This window comes from Polypterus senegalus, chromosome 6 (assembly GCF_016835505.1).
Source record: "Polypterus senegalus isolate Bchr_013 chromosome 6, ASM1683550v1, whole genome shotgun sequence".
Classification (NCBI taxonomy): domain Eukaryota; kingdom Metazoa; phylum Chordata; class Cladistia; order Polypteriformes; family Polypteridae; genus Polypterus; species Polypterus senegalus.
This window is the reverse complement of record NC_053159.1, coordinates 48,583,966-48,610,242: the sequence shown is the minus strand read 5'-3', so window position 1 is coordinate 48,610,242 and position 26,277 is coordinate 48,583,966. Positions and strand designations below refer to the sequence as shown.

Sequence of the window (26,277 nt, the reverse complement as noted above, 5' to 3'; positions counted from 1 at the left end):
TAATTAAAGTAAATTTATTCTTAGAAAAAATAACCCGTCATCATGAAAAAGTTTGCATTTAACAAAACCACTTATTGGCACCCCTAGAAATTCAAATGAACAAAGTGTTACTGATGTATTTTTTCATTTACTGTATATCTGACTTTTTAAAGTTGATCAAAGTGTGTTGAAGCTTTCAAACAGTAATCCATGACTTGTTTTATTGGGAAATAAGAGGTGGCAAAAAATTCAATTCCCTTATTCATTTATCAGTATGGGAAAGATAAGAAAACACACAATTCAAATAAAAAGTGTTTTGACCTTCATAAGTCAGTAAATAACTGGGGAAAAAAATGCTGTTTACCTGAAAATGCCCATATCTACAGTTAAAACAAAACTGAAAAGTTTAAATCAACTGGAACTGTCACCAGCTTTTTTGGAATATGACCTTTGCTCTGTGAGCAGGATGTTAAGAAAGATGAAAAAAATCCCCAATAAATATATTTTTTAAAATACAAAAAACGTCGCATCTTGGACTCACAAAGTCTCCAAAATAGTCATCAGTCACCATCTCAACGCCAACAGATTATTTGGAAGGCATGCCAGAAAAAAAGCTTTTCCTGTCATTTAACCACAAATATAAGTGTCTGGAGTTTCCTAAATGCTTCTAGAGCTTTGACTGGAACCATGTTCTATAGTCAAGATAAAATGAAAATTGAGCTTTTTGGCAACAAACATGCAAGATGGGTTTGGTATAAAAAAGAAGGATGGATATATAGAAAAGACCATAATCCCCACCGTCAATTATGGTGGACTTTCTGTGAATCTGTAGGCCTGTTTTTCTCTGAAGCCCCTGCATACCTTTTTAGGGTACATAGCAACACAGACTCCATGAAATACCACAGATTTAAAATTTAAGTCTGGCTGACTATGCCAAGAAATTAAAACTGGGTCATCATTGGATCTTCCAGTATGTCAATTATGCAAAACATATGTCTACATCAACACAAACATGGCTAAAGGAACACAAAATCAAGCTTCAACAACAACATTTATTTATACGAGGTGTGGCAGAAAAGTAATGAGACTGATTTTTTATTTAGTTTTTATTTTTTTCAAACATCAATGTTATCCCCTTCAAAGTAGTTCCCATGGGCAGCTACACACCGATGGAGACATTGTTCCCACTGTTGGTAGCAACGCTGGAAGTCTTCAACCGGTATGGTCTTCAGCATGTCCGTTACACACTTTTGGATGTTTTCTAAAGTCCCGAAATGACGTCCTTTGAGGACATTTTTCAGTTTAGGAAAAAGGAAAAAGTCACACGGACTGAGGTCAGGTGAATAAGGGGGCTGGGGAACCACAGGAATGCCTTTTGAGGTCAAAAATTCTGTTATGGAGAGGGCAGTGTGACATGGGGTGTTGTCATGATGGAGCATCCATTTGTCTGCAATGTCTGGTCTCACGAATGACCCTTTTTCTGAGCCTTTCAAGGATGTCTTTATAAAAAACTTGGTTGACAGTTTGTCCTGGAGGAACAAATTCTTTGTGGACGATTCCCCTTTTGTCAAAAAAACAAATCAGCATTGATTTGATCTTCGATTTGCTATTTCGAGCTTTCTTTGGTCGAGGAGAGTTTGCAGTGTGCCACTCCTGACTTTGCCTCTTGGTCTCAGGATCGTATTCAAAAATCCATGATTCATCACCTGTGATCACACGACTAAAGAAATCTTGCTCATTAGCGATTCTGTCAAGAAGATCAAGACACTTGTTTTTTCGATTGTCCTTCTGCTCAATTGTGAGGTTTTTCGGCACCATTTTGGCACAGACCTTTCGCATGTGCAAATGTTCAGTCAAAATTTGATGAACGGTAAATCTGTTCAAATTTAATTGTTCACTCAACATTCTTAATGTTAAACAACGGTCTGATCTCACAAGAGTGTTCACGCGTTCGATGTTTATTGGTTTTCGAAGTTGAAGGCCACCTGAACGGTGTTCATCTTCAACGTGTTTTCTGCCTTCCAAAAATTATTTGTGCCAGCGAAAAACTTGAGCTCAGGATAAAGAATGTTCCCCATAGGCCTGTTTTAACTTTTCAAACGTCACACTTGCCGATTCTCCAAGCTTAACACAAAATTTAATGGCACAACGTTGCTCCAAATTCCACTGTTCCATTTTGCGTGACGCACAACCAAAAACACAACTTTGCTAATAGCAGTCAGAAAAATCATGTAGTTAACGGAAGGAGTTGAAACTCGCACTGAGCTATGGGAGGGTACTGATACACGTGCTCTATCAAGGAAAACAGCGCAGCATTGCCAGATCGCTTGCAGTGTTGCCAGTCTCATTACTTTTCTGCCACACCTCGTATAGCACATTTTCATACAAACAGTAGCTCAAAGTGCTTTACATAATAAAGAATAGAAAAATAAAAGACACAATAAGAAAACAAAATAAATCAACATTAATTAACATCGAATAAGAGTAAGGTTAAATGGCCAGGGGGGACAGAAAAAACAAAAAAAACTCCAGACGGCTGAGAAAAAATAAAATCTGTAGGGATTCCAGACCATGAGACCGCCCAGTCCCCTCTGGGCATTCTACCTAACATAAATGAAACAGTCCTCTTTGGATTTAGGGTTCTCACGGAAGGGCTTGATGAAGATGGTCACGTAGACTTCTGCCTTTTAATCCATCCATCATTGTTGGAGCATCATGAAGCTTTGAGTAGGTGGAGGTGGCGCAGGCCACCACCACAAAGAAACCGGAAAAAGAAACAGAAAGAGAGTAGGGGTCAGTACGGATTTTAGAGCCACCATGAATAGTTGTTATGAGGAAATTGAACATATAGAGTATCAGGATTAAGTTAAATTAAGTTAAATTGAAGTTATAGAAAGGCCATGTTAAATGATTTAAATTGCTCTACTGTATCAGCCTGGCGAATTCCTATTGGCAGGCTATTCCAGATTTTAGGTGCATAGCAGCAGAAGGCCGCCTCACCACTTCTTTTAAGTTTTGTTCTTGGAATTCTAAGGAGACACTCATTTGAGGATCTGAGGTTACGATTTGGAATATAAGGTGTCAGACATTCCGATATATAAGAGGGGCAGATTATTTAAGGCTTTATAAACCATAAGCAGAATTTTAAAGTCAATCCTGAATGACACAGGTAACCAGTGTAGTGACATTAAAACTGGAGAAATGTGTTGGATTTTCTTTTCCTAGTTAGGATTCTAGCAGCTGCATTCTGCACTAGTTGCAAACGATTTATGTCTTTTTTGGGTAGTCCTGAGAGGAGTGCGTTACAGTAATCTAGTCGACTGAAAACAAACGTGTGAACTAATTTCTCAGCATCTTTCAGTGATATAAGAGGTCTAACTTTACTTATGTTTCTTAAGTGAAAAATGCTGTCCTAATGATCTGATTAATATGCGATTTAAAATTCAGATTACAGTCAACAATTACCCCTAAGCTTTTTACCTCCGTCTTGACTTTTAATCCTAATGTATCCAGTTTATTTCTAATAGCCTCATTGTATCCATTATTGCTAATCACTAAGATTTCAGTTTTCTCTTTATTTAACTTGAAAAAAGTTACTATTCATCCATTCTGAGATACAAGTCAGACATTGTGTTAGTGAATCAAGAGAATCGGGTCATCAGGTGCTATTGATAAGTACAGCTGTGTGTCATCAGCATAGCTGTGGTAGCTCACGTTGTGCCCTGAGATAATCTGACCTAACGGAAGCATGTAGATTGAGAATAAAAGCGGACCCAGGATAGAGCCTTGTGGAACACCATATTGGATATCATGTGTCTTGAGTTGTAATTCCCACAACTAACAAAAATTTTCTCCCTGTCAGGTAGGATTCAAACCAATTTAAGACCGTGCCAGAGAGGCCCACCCATTGACTAAGGCGATTTCTAAGAATGTTGTGATCAATGGTGTCAAATGCAGTACTCAGATCTAAGAGGATGAGAACAGATAAATGACCTCTGTCTGCATTCACTCGCAAATCATTTACTACTTTAACGAGTGCAGTTTCTGTGCTGTGATTTGTTCTAAAACCCAACTGAAATTTATCAAGAATAGCATGTTTATTGAGGTGGTCATTTAACTGCATGATGACTGCCTTCTCTAGAACTTTACTTAAGAAAGGCAGGTTAATTTTCAAGAGCCGAGGGGTCAAGATTATGTTTCTTAAGAAGGGGTTTAACTACAGCAGTCTTAAGACAGTCTGGGAAGACCCCCGTATCTAATGACGAATTTACTATGTCCAGAACATTATCAATTAGTACGCCTGATACTTCTTTGAAAAACCTTGTTGGTATTGGATCAAGGACGCAGGTGGAGGATTTTAATTGAGAGATTATTTTTTGTAAATCAGGTAAATCTATCCTAGTAAAAGAGTTTAATTTGTTTATAACAGGATGCTGGGGTTTAGGAGGATCCTTAGTGTTGGAGGGATATACTATGTTATTTCTAATATCATTAATTTTTGATTGAAAAATACAGCAATAGCCTCACAGGTTTTACTGGAAGAACTTTGGAGGCATTCCTTTGAGTTACCTGGGTTTAGTAGGCGATCAATTGTAGACAGTCATGGCTTTCTCAGTCTCCAAACCTAAACAATTTTGAAAATCTATGGGGTTAGCCAAAGAAAGTGCCCAAGAGAGGCTCTCGGACCCTGGATAATTGGGAGATTCTGTAAAGCAGAATGGTCTCAGATTTCCGGCTCTATTTTCTTCAGTCTTATAACATGTTATAGGAGAAGCCTCAGTGCTGCTTTAGTGGCAGAGGAAGTTGTACAAAGCAGTAAATGCATGGGTGCCAATAATCATGGCGCATATCATTTTGTTAAAAGTAAATATATCTATATACTACCAGCCACAAGTTTTAGAACACCCCACTTTTTTGTGTTTATATGGAAATGCACCGGTTTAATCTCTTAAATTTTCATGAAATCAAGGCATAGAACAAATAAACAATTGCAAGTAAAAATAGGTCAGGGAATCATTAAGTGTACAAAATGTTATTCAACTTTTTGATTCATCAAAGTAGCCATCTTTTGTTAATATAACAGCCAGATTATAGTAACCCTTTAGATTCAGAATGCCAGTCACTCAGTGCAAGTCACCAACTCTGCCTCCAGCAAAAGAACCCCTGACCATCACACTTCCTTCAGCACGTTTGACAGTTAGCGTCACACACTTTGGAACCATGCTTTCATCAACTGGATGGCATATAAACATCCTACACGATGAACCGAAAATTTCAAATTTTGATTCATCAATCCATAAGACTTTCTTCCAGTCTGCAGTAGTCCATAGCTCGTATTTCAAGGCCCTATTTTGTGCTGTAAGGAATGGCTTTTTTACTGCCACTTGTCCTGTCAAGCCTGCAGCACAAAGGTCGCTCTTCACTGTAGAAACTGAGACTTGTTTTTTTTCAGCCACTGCTAAGTTGTGCTTGCAGCTGTTTTGCTGTAAGGGGCCTATCACGCAAGCTGATGACATCCAGAAACACGTCAGATTGGGTTGTGAGCTTGGGTCTGTCAAATATCTTCCTATTAGAGTTTATTCCAGGTTCCAATTGTCTTTGAATTGTGTAGAACACCATGCTCACTGACACTTTGCTTTTTTTTTTCTTCTTCAATTTCTCTAAATGAAAGGCCTACACTTCCATGGGTAATAATGCTATGTTTCATTTCATTTGTTAATTGCTGTTTTCTTGCCATTATCACTGGAATTTACAACATTCTACACTGTAATATTGTCCAAGTATTACTTCAGAGGGTGTAGTAATGCAGTCTGTTCCAATTCTGCTTTAAGTAATCAACAGAAGTTGGGACACCTGTGCAAATTGCTAGCTTCTGCTTGTAAGGCTTAATTTACTTTAATTGCTGCTGAGCATCTGTAGGTTGTAACTTGTTAGTTGTTCCCTGAACAAGGCCTGTTTATAATATTCTGAAATTTCAGTTTTTGCCCACCTAAACTTTAAATTTAAACCTCTGGCAATTTAGAACTTACCCTTTTCATGATTTTAGGTAATTTCATTACATTAAATATGAAGAAAAACTGTTCCAAAACCTCTCACTAGTAGTGTGTTTGTATACATATATCTATACTAATAAAAGGCAAAGCCCTCACTCACTCACTCACTCACTCACTCACTCATTCACTCACTCACTCACTCACTCACTCACTCACTCACTCACTCATCACTAATTCTCCAACTTCCCGTGTGGGTGGAAGGCTGAAATTTGGCAGGTTCATTCCTTACAGCTTCCTTACAAAAGTTGGGCAGGTTTTATATCGAAATTCTACGCGTAATGGTCATAACTGGAAGCAGTTTTTCTCCATTTACTGTAATGGAGATGAGCTTCAACGCCGTGGGGGCGGAGTTTCGTGTGACATCATCACGCCTCCCACGTAATCACGCAGTACATAGAAAACCAGGAAGACCTCAAAAAAGCGCTTAAGAAAACATGCATTATATAATTGAGAAGGCAGCGAAACAATAAGAAGCGAGCGAGTGACATATACAACCATATTCATGAGTTCTGCTACTTCGGAAACAAAGCACGATGTAAACCTACACTTTAAATTAAGTTCATAGACAGGCTGCCGCTGGCGTTTGTAATTTAGTGCCTGCCCATATAAGGCCGTCCGTCAGCGGCAATCCAATAGCAAACTGCCACGGGTAAATATTCACGGGGGAAGGACTGTGCTTATGGAGAGGAAGATGAGATGGTCAGGGTGGTGTTTGACACAAACTCAGCGAAACTGCGAGAGAAAGTTTTAAGTGCCAGGACTAAGGTAACATTAAATACAGCCACGGACATAGCACAAGATGGCACCAGCACAGCTGGGAACCTTCGATGCATGTACACCGCTCAGTGCACAGATAAAAGGCAACAGTTCCAAAGAGCGCTGAACAAAAACCGAATTACACAATTGAAAAGGCAGCAAAAAATATGAAGCGTCTGATAAGCATATTCATAAATCCAGCTACTGCGGAAACAAAGCACACGGTGGAAAAAGTCAATGTCCCACTAAAGGAAGACAGTGTAAAAACCCGTGCATGCAGTGTGTCAGGTCTCAGATAAAGAAGAAGACGAGCTGTTTATTGATGCAGTAAGAAACGAATCGATGAATGAAACCTGTCATCTTTACAACGATTGACAAACACGGAATGTAACTTGAACACAACACATCCTACAAATACGAACCTGATTGAAAGAAATAATGATAATCAAATCCTTGATGACAGCAACACTCAGTAACACTCACAAAACAAATACTGTATATTGACAGTCATGTTACGTTATTTTTAAAATGTTCCCTTTTCTTTTCTAGCTTTTTTAACACACTACTTCTCCGCTGCGATACGCGGGTATATATATATATGTATATATATATCCCGCTCTACATACTCGAATAATGGATACTTTATTCGCCATCAATGATTGTTTTGGTAAAGCCATACTCAGTGTATTCATTAGATGAACGGTAAAAAGTAAGAGCGAGGGGAGGATGACTCATTGAGGCATGCAGGCTGTAGTGCGCGTCAACTCTATCTGAATTGCGCGATCACATTTGAAAAAACATATCTTTTCAAGTTCTATTTAGTCCATATGTGTCAAACTCAAGGGCGGGCCACATCCGCCCGGCGTAATTATATCCGGCCCGAGATCATTTTATATACTGTATTATTGTTATTAAAGCCCGGTATATGAAGCGCTGGTAACACAATAAACTACAGATCCCATAATGCAGCGCTTCAGCTGCCTTGCATCAGGGTAACCTGAATGCAATTCAGAAGATACAGAAAACAGCATAATTAAATAAGAATCTGACACTTCAGCGGACGTTTTAACCCGTGCACAATCACAAAGTGATTTCAAGTGAAGCTGCTTTTATGGGAGACACAAATGCACCAGTTCACCTTGCCCCACTTTCCCTGTTGCCAAGTACTGTTAAACCAAGTCGTCACTACGGTGTTCCCAAATACGCACTTTGCTGATAAACTGAGCGCACTGAGTTTGCACGGCGCTTTGGTGACTTTGATGAACAAAAAAAGTCCGTCTACGTGCGGCTCGAACCTTCTGCATGTTTGGTAGGACATATCTGTGTGAGAAGCTCTTCTCAGTGATAAAGACTAACAAAACAGCACACAGGAGTCGCCTCACTGATGAGCAATCCATCCTGAGAATCTCCACAACACAGAACCTCACAGCAAACAGAAACGAACCTGTGGCCAAAAAAAGATGCCAGGCGTCCAGCTCTAAAATGACATATGAGCAAAGACAACTGAATGATTTGATTTGTTATTGCATGTAAGAGCGGGAGTCAACCGTTTTAACAAACAGCGTATTGCACTGATACGAAATAGCTGTGTGTGTATATATGTAGATATGTATGTATATGTATATATATGTTTATGTATGTGTGTGTGTGTATATATGTATATATATATATATATATATATGTATTTGTGTGTATATATGTGTGTGTATGTATGTATATGTGTGTATATATGTAGATATATATGTATGTATATATGTGTATATGTATAGATATGTATATATATATATATATATATATGTTTATGTGTGTGTGTGTAAATATATATATATATATGACAACAACACTCATCACTCACAACAGTGACAAAACAATTACATTGACAATCAGGTTACGTTATTTTCAAAATGTTTCCTTTTCTTTTCATTGCTTCTTTAACACACTACTTCTCCGCTGCGAAGCGCGGGTATTTTGCTAGTAATATTGTAAAAGAAATCCTGTTGGAGGGAATGACTAGGGTGACTAGGAGATGATATGTGATCTTCACGTTAAGATCAGGGAAGACACTTCAAAAGACCCATGAGACTAAAGAGATTGGCCACAGAGCGTCTCGCGGAGACCTTAAACATCAGAAAAACAAATAACACCAACACAATATTTCAGGCAAAATTAGGATTACATTCAAATGTATTTAACCCACTTCTGTCATCTCAACGTCTAACGCAACATTATAATATTAATGTGTATCTAAAAGTCGAAGCTAATCGTCTTTTCTTTATTAAATAGAATCAAGCAAAACTTAGAACAGAACATATGTAAGGACTCATTGATCACATTTAAAATTCAAATATCAATAGTTCAGACAAATTCAAAATAGATAAAGCAGTAATATTACCATCATCATATCAAGGTAGCATTGCAACAGTTATATCATGATGCAATGGCAAAATCCAGAACTATCGGTCGGCCAGATTTATTTATTACAATGACGTGCAATCCACAATCACAATTGCAAGAAATCCGGAGATTTTTGAAAACAAGGCCATCAGCTACATCGGCTCTGGATGTTCCGACTTTCGTAAGTAGATTTTTTTATCAGAAAGTCTTAATTTTATTGAAACAACTCAAAAGGGTGTTCGGTCAAATCCAAGCATACATTTACACGATCGAATTTCAAAAATGGGGTTAACATCACATGCATTTATTGGTTACTTTACAAAAAAAATTATTAACTGCTGATGATGTAGATCATTTTGTTGGTGTTAAAATTCCAAACAAATCCAGAATTATGGTACAAAGTCATTAAACATGTCTCATGGACCTCATTTAAAAGATTCAGCATGTTGGGACTCGAAAGAAAATTTTTAAAAAATTTATAAAATCTTTTGTTCAAGCAACAGATATGACTAAGGCTGGCTTTCCAGATTATCGGCAAAGAGATAATCGTCATGACCAACATACTTACCACAAAAAGAAAGATGGAAAAATTGTGATGATCGATAAGTCAATGATTGTACCATATAACCTGTATTTGCTAAAAAGATTCGATTATCATATTAATGTTGAGTATTGTGCATCAGTGATGAGTATTAAGTACATCTACAAGTACATTCATAAAGGGCACGATAGAGTAGGCATAACTTTATCAAAAGAACAAGCACAGGACAAAGTTCAAGAATATTTAGATACTTGATACTTTAGTGCAATGGAAACTGGGTGGTATTTAATGGAATTACCAATGCACGGTCAAAGTCATTCTGTAGAATTATTACCGATTCATTTACCAGGACAGAATATGGTTCAATTTAAAGAAGGCGAAGAAGCAGATGCTTTACAAGTAGCAAAAACAAAAAAAATTATTGGTTTATTTCAAACTAAATAAAAAAGACGCAAATGCAAAGGCATATATGTAGATAGATAGATAGATAGATAGATAGATAGATAGATAGATAGATAGATAGATAGATAGATAGATAGATACTTTATTAATCCCAAGGGGAAATTCACATACTCCAGCAGCAGCATACTGATAAAAAACAATATTAAATTAGAGAATGATAAAAATGCAGGTAAACAGACAATAACTTTGTATAACTTTACACTTTGTGTAATCACGGGGTCCAGGAAGGGCCTGGGTCTCCTAAAATCCACCACCAGCTCCTTGGTTTTGCTGGTGTTCAGGTGTAGGTGGTTTGAGTCGCACCATTTAACAAAGTCCTTCATTAGGTTCCTATACTCCTCCTCCTACCCACTCCTGGTGCAGCCCATGATAGCAGTATCGTCAACGAACTTTTGCACTTGGCAAGACTCCGAGTTGTATTGGAAGTTCGATGTATATAGGCTGAACAGGACCGGAGAAAGTACAGTCCCCTGCAGCGCTCCTGTGTTGCTGACCACAATGTCAGACCTGCAGTTCCCAAGATGCACATACTAAGGTCTGTCTGTAAGATAGTCCACGATCCATGCCACCAGGTATGAATCTACTCCCATTTCTATCAGCTTGTCCTTAAGGAGCAGAGATTGGGTAGTGTTAAAGGCGCTAGAGAAGTCCAGAAACATAATTCTTACAGGACCACTCCCTCTGTCCAAGTGGAAGAGAGATTGGTTTATCATATAGATGATGGCATCCTCCGCTCCCACCTTCTCCTGATGTGCAAACTGCAGAGGGTCGAGGGCGTGGCGGACCTGTGCCCTCCGGTGGTGAAGCAGCAGCCGCTCTATGGTCTTCATCACATGTGACTTCAGAGTAACAGGCCGGAAGTCATTCAGCTCACTAGGACATGATACCTTTAGGATTGGGGTGATGCAAGATGTTTTCCAAAGCCTCAGGACTCTCCCCTGTTCCAGGCTCAGGTTGAAGTTGGAACGAAGTCTCCTCAGCTCTCTGCTTACCTGGGCTGCTGTAATTGTGGGTGGGGATGTCTCTCCTATGCTGGTATCAGCATAAGGATGAGTGGAGGGTGCAGTACTCCAAGGTCAGATTGGGTTAGGGTGGTCAAACCTGTTCAAGAAGTTGTTCATTTGGTTTGCTCTCTTCTCGTCTCTCTCGATGGTGGCACCCCGCTTCAAGCTGCAGCCAGTGATGATCTTCATCCCATCCCACACTTCCTTCATGCTGTTATTTTGCAACTTCTGCTCCAGTTTTCTCCTGTACTGCTCCTGGCCCTGAGCTGGACTTGGAGTTCCTTCTGCACGCGCTTGAGCTCATGCTAATCACTGCCTTTAAAAGCCCTTTTTTCCTAGTTCAAAAGGCCCTTGATGTCACTTATAATCCATGGCTTCTTGTTAGCATAGCAATGTACTGTTCTTACTGGGACTACAATGTCCATACAGAAGTTGATGTAGTCAGTTGTGTAGTCAACACCCTCCTCATGTTCTCACTATATGATCCCTGCAGTATATCCCAGTCCGTAGTTCAAAAGCAGTCTCTCAGAGCCTGCTCTGCCTCAGGGGAGCACTTCCTGAATGAGTGTGTGGTTGTAGGTAGGCCCCTCGCTCTTGGTTTGTAGTGAGGGTGAAGCAGAATCAGGTTATGGTCTGCTTTCCCAAGCACAGGCACTGTATGCATCTTTAACATTTGCATACAGTAGGTCAATAGTCCTATTTCCCCAGGTGTTGCAATCCACATACTGGGAGAAGGCAGGTAATGTTTTGTCCAGTGTCACATGGTTAAAGTCTCCAGCGATTAGCACAAGCGCCACAAGGTACTATGTTTGTAATTTAGCAACAGTGGAATGGATGATGTCACCCGCTATCTCCATGTCCGCCCAAGGGGCAATGTAAACAATAACAACAATGACGTGTCCAAACTCTCTGGGCAAGTAATAGGGACACAGATTTATAGCCAACAGTTCGATGTCCCTGCAACAAGTGGAGATTTTGATGTTTACATGTCCAGAGTTGCACCACCTTGTATTTACATAGAGAGCGAGTCCTCCTCCTTTCCTCTTCCCGCAGGTATTTGCATTTCTGTCCGCTCTAACTATGCTAAACCCGAGTAGCTCCACGTTAGCATCTGGAATGGTAGTTTTTAGCATTGTTTCACAAAAACACAACAAACGACATTCTCTGTAGGTCCTGAAATTTTTCACCAACGCGCCCAGTTTCTTCGATCTTATTTGGTAGCGAGTTCACATTTCCCAGGATCACAGAAGGCACCGAAGGTTTGTAGCGGCACTTTCTCACTAGTCGCTTGGCTTTTAGCTTAGCTCCGGCTCAGCTGCCATTGCCACTTCCTCAACATTACACGTGGCAAAAACAAAAAGGAATATGGAATCCAGGAAAAATTAATTGCAAAAGTGTTGCACGATTAAATATTGTATCACCAAAAGATAAAAACGCTTTCATTTAAAATTGTTGTTACGAGAATCGAAAGGAGCAACCTCGTATAGAGATGTCTTCACTATAGATGGAAATATGTACGGTACTTTTCAAGAAGCTTCTCGAGCAGCTGGATTATGTAAATTGGACGACTATATGTATGAAATGATACCTGATGCCACGTCTGTAATGATACCTGACAAATTAAGACACTTCTTCATATACTTAATTATGATGGGGGAAGTTGATGCTTTACAATTATGGGAAGCGTTCAAAGGACCATTATCCGAAAAGTCAAATGAATAAACGGCTCTTTCAATCATCAAAGAATTGTTAGAAGCAGAAGATTTAACAATACAACAATTTGGACTTCCACAAGAAATTAATTAATCAGAGGTAAAGAAAGAGATAAAAGCAGACGAAGATGTAACAGTGCAAGACCATAGAAAAATATATCAGGCAATGTACTCACAATTAAACGATGATCATAGATCCATTTTTGACACAATTCAAAAAAGTCTCCTCGGAGAAATTAAACGATTATTCTTCATAAATGGACCAGGCGGAACAGGGAAAACATTTTTCTATAAATTATTGCAAACAGCTATTCATAAACATTACATTGATAGCAGCAATTCTTCTTCCATACGGTAAAACAGCTCACAAAATGTTTAACTTACCTTTAAATATCACAAACGAAAATGTTACATTGAACTGGGGGTTGGTGAGCAAAGCGAGCAGGGGGCATAGCCCCCTAGTGTGTGTGTGTATATATATAAGTGCGTCATAATCCCGTGACAGGAAGAAACGACGTGCTTCCGGGGTGAAGATATGGACTATTTACCCTGACCTGGAAGGAATAAGGACTTGTGGACTGTTGGGCCAGAACACCTCCGGGTCGGGGAGTATAAAAGGACTCTGGGAAAGCCCAGACACTGAGCTGAGCTGGGAGGAAGGGTAGCTAAGTGTCTGGTAGAGGAGGATTGTTTGCTTGTTGTTTAATTACTGTAGCAATAGTGTAGAGGGGAAGGTGCTTGGTGCACTGTATTAGAAGAAAATAAAAGAGTCTTGGACTATTACTTGGTGTTTGGAGTGGTACCTGAGGGTTCAAGAGGTGGATCAGAGCCTCAGCTGCTACTATATATATATAGCAGCGGGTATTTTGCTAGTGTATATATATATATATATATATATATATGTATATATATATACACACACACAGTAGAACCTTGGTTCACGAACTATCTCGGTACACATACAACTCGGTTTCCGACCATAAAGTTCGCCAAACTTTTGCCTCGGTTCACGACCACACACTCGGTATATGAAGAAGCCAGTTTCCCTTTAGGTTTGTACATGTTCAGTCTCTCCCTGTGCATTTCCTGTGCAGCGAGCGAGCAAGAGAGAGAGAGAGACACACACACACACACACACGAGACAGAGGTACACACACACACACACACAGGCATTCCAGGCTCGCGAAAGAAACACACGCACACACGAAAGAGAGAGGGAAAGAGCGAGCACGAGCAAGCAAGAGAGGGAAGGCTGGGCGCATAAGGTAGAAACGGCTTGTTTTTGTTTTCAGTTTCAGCAATGTTACTTTTCTTGGTAGTTTATTAAATTACAGATTTTTCAAATGTTCCTTTTTCCCCTGTGCTTAAAACTCATTTTAAAAAAAGTGTTTACTGTACAACGATCGGGTTGTAAGGCTATTAGCGTGAACTCCTACAATGTTACTTTCTTGGTTGCATGTGGTTGGTTTTTAAATATATTTCGGATTTGTTCTAATGTTCCTTTTTTTCCCCCTGTGCTTAAAACTCATTTTAAAAAAAATGTTTACAGCGATCGGGTTGTAAGGCTATTGGCATGAACTCCTGCAATGTTAGTTTTCTCTGTTGTTCAAGGTTTTCTCGGTGTTATTCAATGTTTTTACATTTAGTTTACTATTAGATGTGCATTCTATCGTATAATTAACTATATTTGTGCTTATAAATCTTAAAAAAAAATATTTCCATACAGTTCGTACGGTCTGGAATGGATTAATTGTATTTACATACAGTCCTATGGGGGAAATTGCTTCGGTTCACGACCAACGAGTTTTGGAACGAATTATGGTCATGAACCGAGGTTCTACTGTATATATATATATCTCGCCGTATCTTCTAGTGGTGCATTCAGCCGCCCTGCTCACAAGGGGCTATCAGTGGTCATGAGCTGGCTGCTCAACAAATGTACGGCACTGACTGATCAGCTCCTGCGTGCTTGCAAATGGCACTGGGAAATGACTATAGCCGGTTATGGAGGTTTAAGGGTTAAGAAGAACAAAACGGAAAACATAAGAACACTCAGCTGGAGATGCATCACAGTCAATCAGCAGCAAGGAGAAATGAATAACTATGTAGTGGTCCAGTGCCGCTAAGATTTACACCGTCGAGAAGACAGCAATTTATTTATTTTTCTGGTGTAGATTCCAGGGACGCACCCAGCCTTGGCCCAACCCACACGCACAAACAAAGACAAAAACAAAGCAAACTGGTAATCAAACAGCAAATAAAGAATGTAATGAAAACAATGATACCACCCCTGTTCCCCTTATGGCGATTACACATTAAATAAAACAAAGCACAAACAAAACACACAGAGTAAATCATGAAAACGTGATTCATTCATTCATTCATTCAGTTCATGAAAAACTGCAATGGATGAAATGTAATGATGAAAATAGATAGTCCAGAAATCCGCACTTTAAATGAGAATGTAAAGATAGTCCTACCGCTAGTTCCTGAAATGGTGAAGACGGGTGGACGGGTTCAGGAGCACTCCTTTCTTTGCAGGATGGCCATGAATCCACTTACAGTCCTAATGTACACAGGCAGATGGCAGACAATCCAGATGCCAACCATGAAACAATCCAGGACAAAACGAATAAGTACAGGTAACCAAACAGAAGGCAGAGAGATAGGAGCTTGAAACACAAATTACAAAACCTTGTTTTTTTGCTTTTTGTCACTGGCCCCCTTTTTAAAAGCCGCACTGACATCCTTTGACCCCAACAACCTCAGCATCCTCAGCAGAAAACCAATCAGAGCCATTGCAGGGATTGCTGGGAGTTTCAGTTTCAAATTCTGTTGGCTACTTTCACCATCCCAAGCCGCGTTTTCCTCTACAATTGCTTCCTGCTCTCTCTACAGTACAGTATTACCACAAAAAAAGCCATAAAAATTTCGGAGGATATTTGTGGTCTCCGCTAACAATTATTAGATAGTTCTAAGGAAAAATCTGCGAATGACTGTGGCCGCGAACTCCAAATCGAGACTTCGCAGGAGTCTATTGTATATGTATATATACAATATTCAGTATATGTATTTTTTGTGACTTCTTTAGTGAAAGAAGAGACTAAAACTGTTTTTAAATATTTGTTTTTAGGTGGTGGAAATTTCTAGCCTTACAGATCACTTACTAACAGAATGTGACAAAAAGGACAGTTTTGGTAAATGTCAGCGCTGTACGGAGGCAATTCCAAAAGAAGAATTGATTGAGCATATCCGTGCAAAAACATGTAATCGTAAGTTGAACTGTTTGTTTTTTTATGTTTTACTTTGGACTTTTGTGCATTAATATATAAGAAAGTTAATCATTATACAGTACCTTTGGAAAAAGTATTCAGATTTTACTGAATTATAAATACATAATCAGGCTGACTTTTTCATGACTTTATTTTGTATGTGATTTTGAACTATACTGAAATGTAGGTTAAAATAAAACAATGCATATTGCTTTATTTCTTATTTTATTGAGAACATTTTCTATCATATTAGTAAAATAACAGTTATGCAATATGCTGTACTTTAAATCTTTAAATGCAAATACATTACAATGAATCAAGGATATGTACAATATGTCAATATTATGATTAAACATCCTACAGTTTTTAATATTGGCACAGTGCCTCATAGTATTGCAAACTTATAATAATTGCACAAAAAACCCACTACTCACTAACAAATTATCCCACAGCAGGGACATGTTAGGGCATAAAGGTCAGCTAAATAAACTTCCTGCTTTCTGAGACTGGTACTAGTTTATGGTATTTAGGTCATTGATTTTTGGTTAGCATTTGAATGCTTAATGACAGATCGGTCAAACTTTTCATTATAACTGGCCTGAGTTTTGAACTACATTTTATCTTCGGATTCTATTCAGTAAAAATTGCTACTGTCTTATTCTGAGTCTGTATATCTGGGAATTACAAGAACCAGTTTCTACCACTCAGCTTAAAGGCCAGCTGCTGATTGATATGCTTACCTGTGACAGAGCTTATTATTGCACAACTGCCAGTTAATTCAGTGACAAATGTGCATGAATGTACAAAGTTATTCAAATAATGTCAAAGACAATACTTTGCACTACTATTCCTTACCATTAGTGACACCTGTTTCAGTAAAACAACTGTTTACCAAACTACTATGTAAGGTATTTTTTTTATCTATGGTTCTCTGGGTTTAGAAGAGGTTTTTAAGATTTGTGTAAACTGACATTTAATCAAGATTCCATTTGCACACACAACGTTTTTTATGATATAACCTAACATTTTATTTGCCTTTCTAATTGCTTCTGTATATTGCTTGGTCAATGATAATTTTGAGTCAACATATACCCTTAAATTCTTTTCAGTTTGCTTCCTAGTATAACAGTGTATCCCATCTTGTATTTAAAACTGATGTTCATTTTGTCGATGTGCAACACTTTACACTTTTCCACATTAACTCTTTGTGACCATGAGCAAGTCATTTGACCTGCCTGCGCTCCAACTGGAAAACCAAAAGTAATGTAACCAAGTGTATCATAAATGTTGTAAGTCACCAAATAAGTAAATGTAAATGTGAATGTGTAGAACTTTGCACTTTTCTGCATTAAACTGCATTTCCAAATGTTCGCCCAGCTCTGATGGTTGTAAATGTCTTTCTGAATTCCTTTTGCAGCCTCCTTAGTGTCTGCCACACTTCCAGTTTTATTGCCTATCTGCAAATTTAAGAGGTTCACTAGAATCACTGTAATTAAAATATATCAGAAAAAGTAATGGTGCAAGGACAGATCCCTGAAGGATTTCACTGATGACCTTGCTCCATGTGGAGTATTCTCCTCTTATCTGTACTCTTTTTCTCCCAGTTAACCAACTAGAGATCCATTTTTTATAGATTCTAGTTTCAGAGTTAATCTTTGGTGTGGGACTGTATCAAATGCTTTTTGAAAATCTAGGTTAATTATGTTCTCCTGTCAGGTTTTCTTTTATAAATTCTGATGTTTGGAAATGTGCATACACAGCTTTCCACACAGTCTCTTTTTTGTGATTTGTAAATCTGACCCCAGGGCAAAACGTAGATTTACACTATAATGGGCCATATGCTATGAGAATCTATGGTCCCACAAAAATTAAAGCAACAACAAGTTTAATTTTGAAGAAACCACAATTCGGTCAGGTCTATTTATGATCACGGAAAAGCGATGCAAATTTTAACAGGCAAAAAGAAAGATAATGTAATATATATTCAGCAAATAACAGTAAACACCAAAGGAGACCTTGATATGCCATTCATATTAAAATGTTTACAGTTTCTCGTGAGAATAGCTTTTGCTATGACAATTAACAAATCATAGGGACAAACATTCGAAAAAGTCGGATTATTTATTAGAGAAAAAGTAACGATATTCACTCACTGGCAGTTATACGTTGTGTTGTCACGATGTAAGTCCAGAAACAATCAAAATTCAATGTGATCTTGAAGAAAAGGTAATTCCAAATATTGTTTTTATTGAAGCTTTAAAGTAAAAGTGCAAATAATGAAACAAACAATTCCAAAGGAAAAAACAAGCTTTTAAAATTGTATATCCGATTAACCAAACACAGGGGATGGCGAGCAAGGCAAGCAGATGTCGGAGACCCCTAATTTTTTTAAAAGAATGAATTGAGTCTTCTAAAGTGTGGGTGCAGTAGAGCTAAAGACTCTGTCACCCATAAAGTACAGGTTAGTGTGGGGCACAACAAAATTTCCAGAATCAGTAGATCTTTGTGGATGTAAAGGAACAGTTGATTGAGGAGGTTACTGATATACTAATATGTTGCAAGGCAATTCAAATATTTATTGATTAATTATATAATTTTATGTAAAATCCCATAAAACAGAGGGAGCCATTGAAGGCAGAACAGAATGCATGTTATGCGCTTGCTGTTATGGGTCTGTGTAAAGGCTCTTGCCGCAGAGTTTTGAAACAACTGGAGTTGTGATAACAGATTAGAAGGGGCAACTGCCAGTATGGAGTTGCAGGATGTAATAAAAGAATGGACAAGTTTCTCAGCACCAGCAAAGGAGAGTCAGCAAACATGGGTTATGTTACGGAGGTGGAAGTAAAAAAGTTTTGTAATGTGATTTATATGGGTAGAATAAGAAAGGGGAGGGATGAAAAAAAATGACATCAAGATTCTTTGAAGAAGACGAAGGCCTAATTATATCATCAACAAAGAGTAACTGAAAAGCTTAGTACCAATTAGCATACATTTTTTGCAGTTTAAATTAAAGAGTTATATTCTATCCCTTTTTAAAATTCACTGAGGCAAGTTATGAGCTGAGAAATCTCTGAGGAACTTTTACTTTTAACATTAAAATAGATCTCAGTATCATCCACATAAAATTACAATGCAGTCCAAAGCTGTACTGAAGTATGTACGTATAGAATAGCAGATGGCTGAAGACAGAGCATTGAGGGACTCCTTCCATGACTGGTGCTAAGATAGACCGGCAGTTGCCAAGACTAACTCTTGCTTATCAGTCAGATAGGATGTAAACCACTGGAGAGTGGTTCAAGTGATACCCAGAATGTTCTCCATTCTGGATAGCAGAATATCATGCTTGACAGTATCAAATGCTGCAGTAAGATCTAATAGAATTAATATATTGGTTTGCCCATAGTTTGGTGCCATAAGCAAATCATTAGTTACAGTACCTGAAGCGGGGCAGTTTTACAGCTGTCCTGTGCTCTGAAACCAGAGTGAAAGGCTTCCATCAATTTGTTACAAATTTAATAACTAGCGAGCTCGGAGGCCACAATACACTCAGGAACTTTGGATACAAAAGGTTAGTGAGAGATAGGTCAAATATTGTTCATATTGTCATCATTAAGGCCAGATTGTTTTTTTACATTGGGGTTACAGAAGCAATTTTCAAAGTAGTTATCATAGAACCATTGCCAAAGATGTATTTATTATTGTCGTAACAGTTGGGATTATGACATGAAGGCAGAATTTTGATAAGTGTGGTGAAAATGGGGTCTAGTGCACAAATAGTAGACCCTACCTGACAAAGCAGGTCATTAGTAAATGTAGATTAAACTAGTAAAAATCTGGAAAAGGAGCTAGATGGAGAAGGTTGACAGGGAAAATACAAAAGGAGGTGTAAAATAAGGACACAAACAAAAGAGTTAGAGGACAGTGCCAACTCCTGGTTCAGAGGCTATCTGCATGTATTTGAACCTGTAAACTGTCTCCCAAACACACATGTGTGACATGGCTCCAACCTTCAGCCCAGACCCATTGGGATGGGCGTCCCAAACCGAGAAGTTGTGAACCTGAGAAAGAGCATCTGCATTGGCCTGGAGAGAGCCTTGGTGATAAATAACCAAAAACCTGTAAGGCTAAAGATCTAAAAACCAGCATGTGACACGTGGTTCAACTCCTTATGTATCGCCATCCACTGCAGATCAGCATGGTCGGTAACAAGGGTGAACTCACAGCCTATGAGGTAATACCTCAGCTGTGTAATCGCACATTTGGTCACCAAGGGCTCCCGTTCCACTGCCGCATTCCAGTTTCCAGCTCATGAACATCACAAGGTGCTTGACACCATTGATGCTTTGGCTCAGCACGGTGCCAAGACCTGTGTCTAGAGAATGAAACGTAAAGAAAAATCAGGAGAAATTAATACAGGTGCTGAGGTCAGAGCCTGCTTTAGGTCATGAAATGCAAAGTTAGCCTTTTCATCTCATTTCCAAAGGGCACCGCTCTCTCTGAGAAACAGGGAACAAACTAGCAGTAGTACCCCACTAAACCGAGAAGGACTGTGGTCACACTGTTCCCCTGCCCACTTGGAAACTATTTGGCCTCTTTAAATCCAAAGAAACATTTCTTCTGGGGTTGATCCGAAGACCGACTTCACCAAGCGCTCAACGCACAACTTGAACCTACACTATGTGTTGCTTCCTTGTGCCAGAATAGATGACAGTGTCATCAAGATAGGCGGCACTATAGGAATTGTGGGGCTGTAGGACTTTATCCACCAGATGCTGGATGGTGTCTGTTGCCCTGTGTAATCCAAATGGAAGTACACTATTTTGCCAGCACCCTTTGGTCATGTCAAGTGTGGTCAAATATTTCGTTCCCCCACCCTCTCGAGGAGGTCATCCACACATGGCATAAGATCGGCGTTGAATTGGGATACTTGATTAAGCCAATGGAATTCATTGCAAAACCTCCAACATTCTCTTGATGTCAAGTTGGATTTCTGCGTTTTTTTGCTTCCGGGAGGCGATAGAGACATTTCCTGACTGTCACTCAGGGTTTGGTGATGATATCATGCCCAATCAGCAAGATCTGGCCAGGTCCTTCACTGACTACCTCCAGAATTGACAGCATTGCTGATTCCAGTTCATTTTTCTGAGTGGGAGTCAAATTGGAGCCATAGTTAAGTGATAATTTATGAGCGGGCTGAGGCAGCGTGTGCTTGACGTTGTATACCGATAATTCTCTTTCTGATTAGCTGCTCCTAGTGGTGCAGTGAGAGTAATATGGAAAAAGATGATCTGCTGCGGCAATCCCTTACAGGAGCAGCTGAACCAAGTAAAATAAGGTGCAGTGAGAGTAACAATGCTAAAGCAGCTATGGTATTTGGAATAGCTTGACCATTCTGTGGACCATTATATTGTTACTGGCTAATTACAATCAGATGCATTAAACTAATAAACAATATGTGGTTAATTTCAGTGTATTTATAAAGCCGACTCAGGAAAAGAAAGGATAACCACACTGGAACAATAGCACAGCTTTGATGCTGGGTGCCGCCAGTCTGCAAAACCGAGCGGAGAACTTGCATACGACAGGGTATGAGGTACTGTGGAAATGTGCGTAGCTTTACGCCAAGTTTAGGTTTTATACATCGTGATTTGAATGTGGAAAAGTTCTTACGCAACATTTCTGTGTGCGCACCGTTTATACATGATGCCCCAGGACTGTAGTGCAAGCATTAAATACTTTTAATAGTACTGAATATAATTCAAATGTATTTAAGAAGAAGAAAAAAATCGCAGAAGGTAAAAAGCTGCCATTTGAATTTGAATGAACTGCTGTTTGCTTTACCTCACACTAATTTCAGCATTATGTTACTACAGACCTGCTTTGCAATATTGCCTTTTTTTACACATTTCAAGGTAGGCTAATTCACACTTATCTAGGCCTAGCTTATATCATTATTAGTAAGATCGACATCCATACCCCATCACAGCTCATTTTGACAGATTTTATAATAGCTGCAGTTCCATGATCTACAACATTTCTATTGAAAAGAAAGTATTTAAAATACATCTGCAGCTCCTGTGAGTTAATGGTTACTCTGGTGTAAGAGTTAATTAAAATGCTAATTTTACTCCTGAAAACTTTGATTTCTGCTTGACACTAAGGAGCTGTGCGAGAATTTTTAGAGCTTTCTTTCCCATTAGATTTTTTTTTCCCCGACCACATGGGAGCAAAACTAGATGAGTGTCTGAAAGCATTTTGAAAAAGTTACTTGCTACTTGCACTTTTTCTATTACATGTATTCAAAACTAGATTCAAAAAGTCGAGGAGAGAATAGGCAGAAGGTAGTAGCTGAGCGGTAGCTGAAACTATCAAGTCTGTAGGTAAATAATTAAAGAACCAGTGGCGTAGTGACAAATAGTTAAAAGTAACAGAGATTACTTATTGGGGAGAAGGTAAGGCAAATAAAGAATAGAAAAGATTAACTCGCTATAGCACCATATAGCACTTGTACAGTTAAGTCTTAACAAGGAAAGCAAGGGCACAAATGTTCATAAGTGAAAACCCATTTGTAGGAGTCAGTCCTCCTTGAAGGCTATGTCTGCGGGTGATGCTGATAAGTACCTCAAGTTTAGGGTCACTGAACTGTAGGGGGATTTGGCTGGCTTGTGTTGTAGCAGAGAATTGGCAGACCTGATCTAGGTGTCCTTTAAAGAGATAGGATGTATCCCTTAAGGTGCAGCAAAAAGTGACTTCATACCAATAAGGTTGAAATAGGCAAGTCATGGTCACAAGGCATTAGGCAAATGGTGCACAAAGTCCAGGGGGCATCCACCCCAGAACTGGAAGTGTCAAATCATATTCAGGCCTTTGCAGAGCAGGATGGTGTCTCTGAAGATTTTGAAGTGGTAGGCAAGCATGACGAGTACCAATAGCCTACCTCAAAACCAGTCCACAGAAAGAGGGAGATTGTGATAGTAGGGGACTTCATCATTAGAGGGATTGGAGTGCAGGCGTGTTGCCTTCCAGTTGCACAGATGGGAGACCTCCTTGGAAAGGTTGATAGGCTCTTGGCCAGAGTGGGGCTGAATCTAGTTGTCAGTTCTGCAACCCAAACTTAGTGTTACATACCGTGCTGAGGAGTAGAACTGAGAAGGTAGTCTTCTCTGAAGATCTAACTGTGCCACTCACCAGTCCAGATAAGATTGAGGCGATGCATGGCTCATATCTTAGTGCTTTAATTGGGAATTAGGAATCCTTTTGGAACAAATTTGACCTGATACAGGCATGGCAGGTTTCATTTGAACAGGAGGGGCACCAATGTGTTGGAGAGGCATATGAGTAGGTTAGCTGAGGATAGTGAAGGCGAGCAGTTTGGCAGGGAGTTTAGAAAAGACCAGGCATAGAATTGTTCATGTAGGGGACAAACAATAGTGTTGAAATAACTTTGCATAGTAATGTAACAACTTTTGCTTCAGTTCTATACCTTACTGCTCTGCTCCAGTTTCCTTGTTGTGGTTACCTCTCTCTAACTCTCACTCCCCCTGACTTACATGCAACAATTCCTCAACCTCTGTCTCACTCTAGTTCAGCTGATCTCAGTCACTGTACAAATTTCTCTTCTAACTCACTTTGATGCTAGCCTGGAGAGGCCACATTTTGTCAAGGCAGTCCTTTAACTCCATGCTGCAGGTGACCCATGCGTCAGTGCTGGCAGACTGCCTGTTGTTAAATCGATCTTCATGCCTGAGGAATTATTATGGATTGCTGGCTGAAATCAGGGAAATGGAATTCCAGAAATGTTTTATTTGAATGCTAGTATTTTTAAACATAACTTGCCTTTCATAAAATACATTTAGGAAGATAATGTAAAATTATGCTAACAGGTGACTGTCAAACTCAAGTGATTTATACTAATAAAAGGCAAAGCCCTCACTGACTGACTGACTCATTGACTCATCTAATTCTCCAACTTGCCGTGTAGGTAGAAGGCTGAAATTTGGCAGGCTCATTCCTTACAGCTTCCTTACAAAAGTTGGGCAGGTTTCATTTCGAAATTCTACGCATAATGGTCATAACTAGAAGCTATTTTTTTCCATTTACTGTAATGGAGTTGAGCGCGAAAGCCGTGGGGGGCGGAGTTTTGTATGACATCATCACGCCTCTCACGTAATTACGCAGTACGTAGAAAACCAGGAAGAGCTCCAAAAAGCGCTTAAGAAAACATGCATTATATAATTAAGAAGGCAGAGAAACAATTAGAAGCGAGCGAGTGACATATAAAACCATATTCAGCGGCTCACGTTAACTGACGCAGTGCGCAGACAAAAAGTAACAGTTCCAAAGAGTGCTGAACAAAAACCGAATTACACTGCTACGCTCAAATAGATAAACCACACGCTGTGGCGCAATAGTAGAGGCTTCGCCTCTAGCGCCAACATCCGAGGTTCGATTCTTGAGAGGGGATGCACTTGAGTATATAAGCACGCATTTTTATTCATTTTACCTTCGCATCCCCTCGGTTTGAGACGTATGAAAAAATATGCGGTTAACGCAGAAAGACAGATCACCAATTGAAGCTTTATGAATAATGGATACTTTATTCGCGATCAATGATTGTTTTGGTAAAGCCATACTCAGTGTATTCATTAGATGAACGGTAAAAAAGTAAGAGCGAGGGGAGGGTAACTTATTGAGGCACGCAGGCAAAACCACAATAGCACGCGGGCTCGATGTACTGTAGTGCACGTCAACTCAATCTGAATTGCGCGATCACATTCGAAAAAATATATCTTTTCAAGTTCTATTTAGTCCATATGTGTCAAACTCAAGGCCCACGGGCCACATCTGGCCCGGCGTAATTAAATCCGGTCCGCAAGATCATTTTATATACTGTATTATTGTTATTAATGTCCGGGGATATGAAGCGCTGGTAACACAATAAACTACAAATCCCATAATGCAGCGCCTCAGCTGCCTTGCCGAACACTTACGGCGTTAATCAAGTCTAGCTTATGATGCTGCAAGTTATTGCGAAGTTAGCCCACACGATGCAGAAGAGAAAAGGTGATTCTGAACATAGAGCCCTTAAAAACCGATGGGAGGCTGAGTATATGTTTACTGACATTGCCGGTAAACCCGTGTGTCTCATTTGTGGAGCTAATGTGGCTGTAATTACAGAATTTAATCTAAGACGGCACTATGAGACAAAACATCAAGATAACCTGAAACACCTGAATGCAATGCACAAGATACAGAAAGCAGAAGAGTTAAAGAAGACACTTCAGCAGACGTTTTTACCCGTGCACAATCACAAAGTGATTTCAAGTGAAGCTACTTTTATGAGAGACACAAATGCACCAGTGCAACTTGCCCCACTTTCCCTGTTGCCAAGTAATGTTGAACCAAATCGGCACAACGGTGTTCCCAAATACGCACTTTGCTGATAAACTCTACGCACTGAGTTCGCACGGCGCTTTGGTTGTTTCGCAATCCATTTGCCGTTGATGTGGAAACTGCACCTGTGCAGATTCAGATGGAGGTGATTGAGCTGCAGTGTAATGGCACACTGAAGGCAAAGTACGATACTGCACGGCCCGCACCGTTTATTCACTCCATTCCCGCACAAATTCTCCAGCTCCGTCTACATGCGGCTCGAACCTTGTGCATGTTTGGTAGCACATATCTGTGTGAGAAGCTCTTCTCAGTCATGAAGATATATATGTGTGTGTGTATATGTATATATGTAGATATGTTTGTATATACCTGTATGTTTATATGTGTGTGTGTGTGTGTATATGTATAATAGTAGATATGTATGTATATATATGTTTATTATATATATATGTGTGTATGTATATATATATATATATGTATTTGTGTGTATATATGTGTGTGTATGTACACTCACCTAAAGGATTATTAGGAACACCTGTTCAATTTCTCATTAATGCAATTCTCTAATCAACCAATCACATGACAGTTGCTTCAATGCATTTAGGGGTGTGGTCCTGGTCAAGACAATCTCCTGAACTCCAAACTGAATGTCAGAATGGGAAAGAAAGGTGATTTAAGCAATTTTGAGCGTGGCATGGTTGTTGGTGCCAG

The 26,277-nt window shown here is 39.3% G+C and overlaps 1 protein-coding gene across 1 annotated transcript in view; it reads left to right on the top strand.

Annotated features, from left to right (window-relative positions):
* Positions 1-26,277, top strand: part of cep104 (centrosomal protein 104) — a 232,996-nt gene that overhangs the window by 185,193 nt on the left and 21,526 nt on the right. Inside the window, exon 19 of the mRNA XM_039755038.1 lies at positions 16,035-16,173. Coding sequence (XP_039610972.1) covers positions 16,035-16,173 — 139 coding nt within the window. The remainder of the gene's footprint in view (positions 1-16,034; positions 16,174-26,277) is intronic.